Here is a 12062-nt window from a genome sequence, read left to right on the forward strand (position 1 = left end):
CACCAGTCGGAGAGAGAGAGAGTTACAGTAGTACATATGAAAGCGCTAGATGCCTCATTCATTCATTCATTCAAGAGGTGTGTGAATTCGCAAATACGATATTACACTGTAAATTGCTCTGGCCCCCGTCCCATAATGAGACACTTAGCCGATGGACTGTGCTCACTCAATGGCTGGGTGTCCGTGGAATAACGTAGGGTCCATAGACAATTGGAAAAGTTGTTGGGGCAGACCTGACCTGTTGAAGAGAGGTGGTATTCCAACGCAAACGTCTAATGAGACGCTTCGGTTATGGTTAAGTTTAGGTATGGTGTAGGGTAAGGGTTAGACCACTAGGGGGCGCCTTCTGCCCAAATATATCTGCGTCTCATTTGAAGTTAAAGGGTGCCATGTGCGTTGGATATTTACGCTTTTGCAAAAGCGTCGTATATGGCGCTTTGGGATGAGAACGGGCTCGGTATTCATCGCTCTCCTCTCAGTATGGCTCGTAGTCTTAGAGCTCAAACGTGACAGTCTGGGGCTCAGGTCAGGAAGCAGACAGACTGGCTAATCCGACCGTCTGCTAGCGGCATCGCGGCACCGAGGTCAGATAAATCCCATCACATAGATACTCTTTCACCTAGATATCATATAGAGCAGGGTTTCTCAAACTCGGTCCTCGGTTCTCAAACACACCTACCTGTGAGTTTCTACTGATCCTGAAGACCTTGATTAGCTTGCTCAGGTGAGTTTGATCAGAGATAAACTCTGCAGGACCGAGTTTGAGAACCCCTGATATAGGCTAGAGACTGTGTGTGTGTGTGTTCCCCAGACATACAAAATAGGACATTCGAAAAACTCCCAAACCCATTTAAGGGTAAACGGATGTGCCTTGTTGGCAGAGGCTATTTACACTAACTCCGCCCACTGATGTCTGATTGGGACAAACAAAATTACGCACGACTCTGAAAGGTCAACAGTAGCAACAGTGTAGAAGGAAGGCGTGATGCAGAAAGTTTCGACTCAAATCGTCCCGAGGTTTGAATCTGCCTTTTGCCGAACTCACTCCACTCCCTTTCCCATCAAATACTGGAGAGGCATTTATTTTCAATTTAAAAAACATTAAAAAATGAAAACAGTGGAAATAAAGTATCTAATGAGTGTTTAATAATCAAGTGCTTTATTGGTTGGGACAGGTGTAGGGAGGGCTTTGTTGATCCAATACTGAGGCATCCATTTCATTATTTTAATAAGTATAATCATTTACACTCTGCTATTATTGCAAACCATTTAATGTAGTAAAATATATTGTTATTTAAAATTAGTGTAAATCGATCACCACTTTGTTGTGTTTTGATCAGACTGGTGAGGAGGGTTAGCTGTTATAGACCAATCTGTTCTCACTCCTGCTCATCCAAGACTTCAGCGATATCATGATCTTATATCAGTCCTGGACTCCGTGAGCTGGCTTTTTTTGGCTGACAATGTTACTAGAAGGTTTGTTCAAAATTATCTGGTCTTTAATAATGTTCTCAAAACACACAAAAACACTATTGATACATCATTCATGAAGTGTTTTAGTTGGATGTTCGCCTAACATTTGTTAAATGTTACTATTTGTTTCAGATCGCTTTGATGATTTGATGTTCGATAACCAATTCAAAACGTATAAAAATAATGTTTTTTTTAAAGAACTTTTCACTGAACATTCGAAGATGTTTATGGAAATGTTAGAAAAACTTTTTTGGAACATATTTTGTTAGTTTGTGTCACTACTCTTAATTGACTGTCAATCTAAATCTTAATTTGGTTTAATTTGTCAAAATATATGTTTCTGTTATGTTTCTGTTTGGTACAGAAGGAATGAGTCATACTGCCAATATGACGGAGAGTTTAGATCGTGGCCTTGATGACTGTTCACAGCTGTGCGTGTGTTTAGGGTGGGACTGAAGGAGGCAGCGACTTTCACCCCTCCAACATCACACACACACACACACACACACACACACACTGACAGCAGCGCGCGACTGGAGATTATGTGCGCGTGAGCCGAGCAAAGGTAAGACCGGCGCTCATTACACTTTCATGTGGATTGAGAGAAAAAAAGGCAAAAACTTTTCTGTTTGTTTGAATAACCTGCAGGTTTGTGGTTCAGTGTTTTCTCCGCGTGTGTTCATCTGATGCTAATATCGTGCAGTGTCGCGTCACATTGAGTCGGTGTGTGTGTGTGTGGTTGGGAATGCACAGGGTTTTAGTGTTTATTTGGGCTCGGATGAGGATAAGTTCACTCTCAGGTAGAAGTGTGACGAGCTGAACCTGCAGCCTGAAGCCATCCTGCAGAATCTCTATTCTCTCTCATCCGCGTGCGCGTGCGCGTGTGTGTGTGTTTACAGTAGTATGTGAGGAATCGCTGTGAGCTTGATCAGGCTTGTATTGTGTGTGTGTGTGTGTGTGCGTGTGTGTGTGTGTGTGTGTGTGTGTGTGTGTGTGTGTGTGTGTGTGAAGGGAAGCTCTGTAGAGACATGTCTGCAGTTCGAGGACTGCTGTGGTTCTCCCGCTGCTCTTTGTTCAGCTGTCCCAACAGTGTGATCATATGTGTCAACTTTTATTATTACCATATACATATATATACACACTGCCCAGCCAAAAAGCTCACTGTTGGGATTTAAATAGGCAAATGTCTAAGAGTCTGTGATTGGATCAGTATTGCAGTGTTTCTTGGCAGTTCTTCTAACTCTAATGGAGTGTGTAGCTTTTCAACTCTTAAACAACCATGTAGGAAGAACATCATGGCCATATTCCAGCATGACAACGTGAAAATTCATAAGACTCAGACTGTGAGAGAATGGTTGTGAGGCGCATGAAGAATAATGTCCACGAGTCCAGATCTTGATATCAGTGAAAGTGTTCTGTGTGTTGGAGGAGGATCTGGACCAAGAAATGATGCACCTCCTGATGGAAATAACATCACAACATTTTTTTCCCTCAATGTTGAAGTATATGTATGCTAGTAAACTCCAAAGAAGTTGAGATTTTTTTTTCTTCCTCATCTGGGAAGAAAGATGACTATGAGGTCTATAGAAATGTTTGTCCAATCAAATGTTGTGTATAATGAGACCCTCCCCCTGAGTGAATTGAACACCCATACACAAGAGTAAACAACTTAAACTTTGAGATAAACCTCATAACACACTCAGAACTGCCTAGCAACCCTACACTGTAAGTGAGTTTTGTCATACTATAGTTAGAGAATCTAACCAATGAAGAGTGATGAGTTTTACCAACCCATATTAACATGTCCACCTCTGCTGTTCACAATCCTCCACTTGATGTACGCGGACGATTTGCTGATCTTCTGTCCATATAGTGCACATCTTCAACAGTTGCTGAGCGTTTGCTCTCAATATTGCTCAGACTTTGACATTATATGCAATGAAAAGAAGAGTAATATCATGAGTGTTAGGAGTAGCAGGACAGGACACGGTCATATCCTGAATTCTCTCGGTCTGGTAATCTCCTTAAATCGCAATAGCATGTACAGATGCATGTGTGGGTTATCTGGGATAATTTTAACAGTGACGAACCCGACTCTAACTCCAGTCTGGTTTTCCTGCAGTGTGTGGAACCGCTGGCTTTTGAGTCTATTCAGTATATATATGAAGAGTTCAGATGCAAAAGCCTCTAAATGCCATTTGAAATTTTCTTCTTTAATGATGATTTTTATCAAATTTGCATATTTAAGTTCAGTAATTTCACTTAAATAACAATTAATAGGTAATTATCATTGCCATTTAAGTGAAATCACTGAACTTAAATATACAAGCTTGATAAAAATCATCATTAAAGAAGAAAATTTCAAATGGCACTTAGAGGCTTTTGCATCTGAACTCTTCAAATATCAAAATATTTGTTGTGGATTTTTGTTTCTTTTGTATTTGTATTGGTATGTTTTATTGTTTGTGTTTGGACCATGTGTGTCTTGAATAAAGATGATGATGATGTGGATGAGGATGATGATGATGATGATGTGGATGATGATTTGGATGATGATGATGATGATGATGTGGATGATGACGATGAGGATGATGATGAGGATGATGAAGATGATGATAATGATGGTGGTGAGGATGAGGAAGATGATGATGATGATGATTTGAAGCACATATATCTTGTTTTAACATTGTTTTGGGGAAACAGAATTGTTGAACTGTTGCCAAAGACTGAACGTGTGACCATAGTTGGCTAACTGTATCAAATGATCGATTAAATGTTTAAGACATTAATATAAAGTGAGTTCAATGTAAATATGTTTATTCTTTGAGCTCAGTAATGCGTTCAGTTAGATGGGATTATGGGATATTAGTCTGTTTCTTAGAAGTGATTGTTCTGGAGATTTGTCGGCTCAAGGCACCAGTTGCCACCGATCTGAACATTAGTCTCGTGACTCAAAAAAACACTTCACCATTTTGCTATTGTTTCCTTATTTTTTCCGTATGGGGTGTAATTCATCTAAACCAGCTGTCATGAAGATCAGCTCTTTTATTCTCACAGTATTGGATCTACAGAGCACAAGCGCTTCTGAGGATGGACGGATGGATGGATAATCTGTATAGTTTCTTGATGTGAATGTGTCACAGGTTCTCTTTGATGTGTGGTCTGTCTGCTCAAAGAAGAGCTCAAGCTCATTGATCTCAGAATTCCTCTCTAATCTGTGTGTGATGATTGCACTCAACGATTACAGATCCTGAGAAAATAAAGCATATGTGGTGTAGCGCCTGAAACACAACGTGAGTTCACACGAGTTCAACTTGAGTTCAACGAGTACCTAGTCACAACTGTAGATGTGTTGAGGGGGTTAACGGAGACAGACTTGCTCAGTTTTGGGGCAGAAAGGCCTTTGCATGTCACAAACTGGCGCAATTTGGTTTTAATTAGGCATATACTTGTCTTTAAACAGTACAGTATTTAACACTCAATACGGTGAAGATGGGACGGGCAGTGTACAGTAATCTACTGCGTGCGGCACCAGTGTAACTGTACATGTCATTACTCATGTCCATGGCTCCGACATGCAGGAATGATGAAGTCTTCTTCTCACCCGTCTAATCCACAAATACTTCTATAGTCCGATTCAGATAAAATTGTTTCTTTTGAGCATGGCACCTCAGTGATAAACTCATGCGTTAGGATGGCGATTTATTGAGGGTGAAGGAGCGAGTTTTGTAATCGCACGAACCCACAGCTCACGTGGTCAGTCGCATGAGTGTCTGCTGTAAACACAATGTCATATGCTTGGAATAATACAAATAAAGTATTATTTAATTTAATAATGAGAAAATAATGTTCTTTTTATTATTTAATAATTCAATCCTCATTTTTTAAAATAGGGAGCTAGTTGCGTAAATAGTTCTTATCTCAAAATGATGTTATTTTAAAAATATGGAAATTAGCGGAAACAAATTAATGCAGCCTCTTATTTACATGAGTTAAATAAAGCTGCTTGCTTTGTATGTTCTGCATAATAGTCTACCTATTTCAAAATTGTATCATGCTGTCATAATAACCCCCCATTTCAAATGTTTACGTGATTTTTCTCTTTCTCCTTTATGTTCGCTGAGGTTTAGCATTGATGAAATATTGTTCTTGTAAAATGTTTCCATTATATCAGTAACAAAAGTGTACATCTTTAAATGCATGCAGATTACAGTGAAGCGCAACAGTTATCGTACGTACGGTGCTCGGCAGTGATCAAAAAGGATTTAAACAGCGAATTTTGAGGGGATCTCTTCATGTAAACTCAGAGATTAGGGGAGTTCGAAACTTCGGACGGGGATTAAATCACCACACAATCTTCCTGTTTGTCAAAAACAAACTTCAGCCTGGGAGAAAAACACATTCTGGATTCAGACGGCAATAAAATCTCAGACTAACCCTGTAAATGGTGAAAACACCTTACAACCCCATGAGAAAAAATCCATCTGAAAAGGGTCTCAAGGTTGTTTCAAAAATTGAGACCAAAAATAAATTTGGTTGTATAGTCTTTCAAATGGCAGGTAAACTTCATGAGTGTATTGAAGGTGATTTACTAAGAATTCATGAGTTCCTTTGCCCATATAATCTTTAAGCTAATAAGGTTAAGTGTGTTTCCTTGATGTCTGCAGTGGAGGGGCTCAAAAAAGCAGCTTCAACTCGAGCTGAGATAAACCCACCAGGAGGGAACACTGATGCTGGGATAAACCACCAGTGGGAACACCGATGCTGGGATAAACCACCAGTGGGAACACTGATGCTGGGATAAACCACCAGTGGGAACACCGATGCTGGGATAAACCCCCCAGTGGGAACACCGATGCTGGGATAAACCACCAGTGGGAACACTGATGCTGGGATAAACCCCCCAGTGGGAACACTAATGCTGGGATAAACCCCCCAGTGGGAACACTAATGCTGGGATAAACCCCCCAGTGGGAACACTAATGCTGGGATAAACCCCCCAGTGGGAACACTGATGCTGGGATAAACCCCCCAGTGGGAACACTAATGCTGGGATAAACCACCAGTGGGAACACTAATGCTGGGATAAACCCCCCAGTGGGAACACTGATGCTGGGATAAACCCCCCAGTGGGAACACTAATGCTGGGATAAACCCCCCAGTGGGAACACTAATGCTGGGATAAACCCCCCAGTGGGAACACTGATGCTGGGATAAACCCCCCAGTGGGAACACTGATGCTGGGATAAACCACCAGTGGGAACACTGATGCTGGGATAAACCCCCCAGTGGGAACACTGATGCTGGGATAAACCCCCCAGTGGGAACACCGATGCTGGGATAAACCACCCAGTGGGAACACCGATGCTGGGATAAACCCCCCAGTGGGAACACTGATGCTGGGATAAACCCCCCAGTGGGAACACTGATGCTGGGATAAACCACCAGTGGGAACACTGATGCTGGGATAAACCCCCCCCTAGTGGGAACACTGATGCTGGGATAAACCACCAGTGGGAACACTGATGCTGGGATAAACCCCCCAGTGGGAACACTGATGCTGGGATAAACCCCCCAGTGGGAACACTGATGCTGGGATAAACCCCCCAGTGGGAACACTGATGCTGGGATAAACCCCCCAGTGGGAACACTGATGCTGGGATAAACCACCAGTGGGAACACTGATGCTGGGATAAACCCCCCAGTGGGAACACTGATGCTGGGATAAACCACCAGTGGGAACACTGATGCTGGGATAAACCCCCCAGTGGGAACACTGATGCTGGGATAAACCACCAGTGGGAACACTGATGCTGGGATAAACCCCCCAGTGGGAACACTGATGCTGGGATAAACCCCCCAGTGGGAACACTGATGCTGGGATAAACCCCCCAGTGGGAACACTGATGCTGGGATAAACCCCCCAGTGGGAACACTGATGCTGGGATAAACCCCCCAGTGGGAACACTGATGCTGGGATAAACACCCCAGTGGGAACACTGATGCTGGGATAAACCCCCCAGTGGGAACACTGATGCTGGGATAAACACCCCAGTGGGAACACTGATGCTGGGATAAACACCCCAGTGGGAACACTGATGCTGGGATAAACCACCAGTGGGAACACTGATGCTGGGATAAACCCCCCAGTGGGAACACTGATGCTGGGATAAACCCCCCAGTGGGAACACCGATGCTGGGATAAACCCCCCAGTGGGAACACCGATGCTGGGATAAACCCCCCAGTGGGAACACTGATGCTGGGATAAACCCCCCAGTGGGAACACTGATGCTGGGATAAACCCCCCAGTGGGAACACTGATGCTGGGATAAACCCCCCAGTGGGAACACTTATGCTGGGATAAACCCCTCAGTGGGAACACTGATGCTGGGATAAACCCCCTTATGGGAACACTAATGCTGGGATAACTTCCATACACGATCAGAAATGATGTCTTCGGGAATACCAAAATGACGGAAGATGTGAGTGAAAAGAGCTTCTGCAGTTTCAAAGGCTGTAGGTAAACCCGGTAATGGAATAAGCTTGCATGCTTTAGAGAAATGATCAACCACGATCAAAACACAGGAGTGAGAATCAGATGAAGGGAGGTCGGTTTTGAAGTCTACCCCGAGATGAGACCAAGGTCTAGTGGGCACCGGAAGAGGAACGAGTTTACCTTCAGGGAGACGTCGAGGTACCTTGGCCATGGCGCAGGTAAGACAGCCTTTGACATATCGGGAGACATCCTGGGTCATATTGGGCCACCAGTAGCGTTGTTGAATGAACGAGAGGGTTTGGTGGCTGCCTGGGTGTCCAAAGCCCGGAGATGTATGTACTGAGTCCATGAGAGACGGACGTAAACAAGATGGCACATAGATACGTCCCTCAGGACCTCCCGGCGGAGCAGGTTCTGTCTGAGTGGCTTCCATAATGTGATCGTCGATGCTCCTCTGGATGGGACTGACTATCATGGCTGGAGGGGGAATGGATTCAGGTTTGGAAGAATTGGAGTCAGGTTGGTATAAACTAGAGAGTGAATCAGCATTAATATTCTTGTCCCCAGGGCGATAGGTTACCTTGAAATTGAAACGTGTAAAGAAGAGTGACCAGAGGGCTTGACGAGTATTGAGACGTTTTGCATCTCGAAGATATTCCAGGTTTCGATGATCTGTAATGACGTCAAAACGATGTTTTGCTCTCTCCAGCCAATGTCTCCACTCTTCTAAACCCAGCTTGATGGCAAGAAGTTCCCGGTTACCAATGTTGTAATTCTGCTCTGCCGGGGACAGTTTCTTGGAAAAGAAGGCACATGGATGGAGTCTGGGAGGCTTCCCCTGCCGCTGCGACAACACCGCTCCTACTCCAGTAGTAGAAGCATCCACCTCAACGACGAAAGGAAGCTCAGGGTTTGGATGAGCAAGAGTAGGAGTGGTGCAGAAGGATGTTGTAAGCTTCTTGAAGGTGTTGGTGGCTTCACTGGTCCAGCACAGAGACTTGGCCCCTTTACGCAAGATCAGACTGAAACCTTTGATGAATCGACGGTAGAAATTTGTAAAGCCCAGGAATCGCTGAAGTTCTTTGATGGTAGTTGGTAATGGCCAGTTGGAAACTGCTTCCACCTTCCTCTGGTCCATGGTAATCCCTTGTGGAGTGATCACATAACCCAGAAACTGAATGGATTCTTGGTGGAACTCACATTTTTCCAATTTCAGGAAAAGTTGATGTTCACGAAGACGTTGCAATACTACTTTGACATGTTGATGGTGCTCAGGTAGGCTGGAAGAATATATCAGGATGTCATCAATATAGACAATGACAAAACGATGAAGAAGATCTCTGAAGATTTCGTTCATGAAACCCTGGAAGACGGCGGGAACGTTGGACAGCCTGAAAGGCATAACGTTGTACTCATAATGGCCTGCTGGTGTGATGAACGCCGTCTTCCGTTCATCACCCTTTCGTATCCTGATCAGATTATGCGCACTCCGTAAGTCCAGTTTGGAGAAAACCTGAGCACCACGTAACTGTTCCAAAGCTGATGGGACCAGAAGAAGGGGATACCGGTATTTAATTGCAGATTCGTTGAGTGTCTGGTAATCAATACAGGGGCGCAAGCCTCCGTCCTTCTTACCGACAAAGAAGAAACTGGAAGCGGCAGGGGAGGTGGAAGGTCGGATGTAGTCTTGACGTAGAGCCTCCTTGATATACTCCTCCATGGCCTTCTGGTCGATCGCACAGTCCCATGGCCGATGATGTCGGAGTTTCGTCACCAGTTGTTTGACAAACACATCCTGGAACGCCCGTTATTGAGGTGGGATCTCAGGTTGGATGTCGGTTTCTTTTATTTTTTAAAATTTAAACAATAAATACTGTTTTGTGTTTTTCTGGCTTAATTACATTTTCTGTTAACACGACCTCTGGGTTCAATTTGTAATTAACCCATCTGGCATCCCTTTATTTGGTGCATGTTTGGAGGGGCTCCTGAAATTACAGTCTCACTCAAGGAAACCCTCAGAAACCACAAGACTTTTACAACCCATGACCCAATCTCAGTCTACCTGGATTGTTAATTACAGTATGTTTTGGTTTCATAAAAAAAAAATTTTACATGCAAACTCTTAGTAAATCTGGCCCGTGTCTCTGGCAGTGGACTTGAGTTCAGAGATAATGCCATCATTGAGATGAGAAATGACTGACCTGGCTTTTCTTTTTGCAGTCTTTGTTACCCTGATGAGGTTGGCAGCATGTGTGTTGAGCCTCAGAATATCCACAAGGCTTCATAAAGCCAGGGTTTTTGAAAGGGCTGCCATTAAAAAAACAGTTGTGTCCAAGACTAGAAAACAAAAATACACCATGAATGCAGTCTGGATCCCTGAGATGGGGAACTTAAAATATAACATGTCTGATGAGTTACAGTATTATTCACATTTCCTGTAACCAGACTGGTTTACTGGTTTAGAGAAAGCCATCTTAACATTCTGCTAGCTTCATGGCCAATACAAGGCTTTAAACTCTTAAAAATAGTAGTACATCATATTTTTGACACCAATGATTACTGTAAGGTCTGTGGAGGGTGTAATTCTACTGTTTCTATTCAGTGTCCTTTGTTCTAGTTCCTGCCAGTCTTCTGTTGTCATGGTATATGATTTTGTTATTCTGCTGTGTGTTGTTAATATACCTAGTCTGAGTATTTATCTACCTATGTTTTCAGTTCTCATTGTCGGGTGTCTTTAAAGCTTATGTTGAGTTTGGTGATGCATTTGTCTATTAAAGTCCCCCTGTAGTCAATCCTTGTATCCCTTAAAACTCATCTTTGATCACCAAAATGACATATTTAAACTCTTTTGCCTTAAAATATCTTGAATGTAACTCGACACCCTTGCCTCATTTAGTATACGTGATTGATTCTATGAATATGCGAATGAGCCCCGACTCCAGTCACTGGGTTCCACCACAGGGGGACTTTAAAAACGTATTGTTTTACCTTCATCTTCGTCATCGTATTGCTGTTTGACACCACGCTTTGCTTCAATGTGACATTTGCATTCATTCATTCACACATTTCATTTTTGTATTCGTCTTTAAAGTTTCCGAAGCCTTTCATCTGTTGGATTACAGGAAGACATACGGAGGCTAAAAACATTTGAGCAGATTTACACCATGGAGCTCAAGATGAGTAAATCGACTCTCACTGCTGTCTTTATCGGTAGGTGTTTTTTTAATGATTTTTTTAATATATATATATATATATATATATATATATATATATATATATATATATATATATATTAAAATAGTAGTACATCATATTTTTGACACCAATGCTATACCAATATGACACCAATATATATATATATATATATATACATTATATTTGTTTTTAATATATATATATATATAATTGTACTTCTTAAAACAGGTATATTTACTTAAAGGTGTTATTACATGAGTTTACAGCTCTGTAACCCTATTGTAATTGTTCAATTTTCCAAGGATCACCATTCTCCCCTAAAAGTGAGCGTTCAGACCAAACCGTTTATCATAGAGACTGGAAACTTTGAGGGCTAGTAGTACTCACACCGCCTACAACGTCACCAATGCTCGCCCCAATCGGCCTGACGGGGGCGCTACAGCGGTTAAAAGTACAAAATGGCTCATAACTCCTAAACCGTTTGGCGAAATTTTGGGGTATTTTGGATGGTTTTTTTTTGTTAGTTTTTTTTTTTTTAACTTTTTCGAGATCTAGGTTTTTGACCCAATTCGAACCAAACCAGAGCAGCAAGATTCTCTGGAGTCTGATTTTCAATAGCTCTCAATAAATATACCCCCTAAGGGCCACTTTTACTGAAATGTCTATAACTTGTGAATGGAATGAGATATTTTCACAAAACTCAGCACATCTTTGTAAAGGACATGGCACAATTCTCAGGACTCTCTAGGTGGTCCTGACAGAAATGATCAAAGTTGAATTTTTAGCATCAATTCTGTGGTCTCCTCTTTTTATTGCCACTGATTTTAATGTTAAATATAAATCTTACACAGGCTTTATAAGTGTTTATATACTTTTATAAACAGTAACTATAAAGAA

General features: G+C 42.3%; 1 protein-coding gene across 9 annotated transcripts in view; it reads left to right on the forward strand.

The window, feature by feature from the left end:
* Positions 1-1820: 1820 nt before the first annotated feature.
* vit (vitrin) overlaps positions 1821-12062 on the forward strand; it is a 31854-nt gene continuing 21612 nt past the window's right edge. For 8 of the 9 annotated variants that reach the window (XM_039690649.2, XM_039690651.2, XM_089117372.1 and 5 more), the window contains exons 1-2: positions 1821-2038; positions 11062-11180. In XM_039690649.2, the coding sequence (XP_039546583.2) occupies positions 11135-11180 (46 nt within the window). In that variant the 5' untranslated portion in view covers positions 1821-2038; positions 11062-11134. The remainder of the gene's footprint in view (positions 2039-11061; positions 11181-12062) is intronic. The other variant, XM_039690650.2, reaches the window with a different exon arrangement.

This window comes from Pimephales promelas, chromosome 11 (genome assembly GCF_988280905.1).
Source record: "Pimephales promelas chromosome 11, fPimPro1.hap1.1, whole genome shotgun sequence".
NCBI classification, from domain to species: Eukaryota; Metazoa; Chordata; class Actinopteri; order Cypriniformes; family Leuciscidae; genus Pimephales; species Pimephales promelas.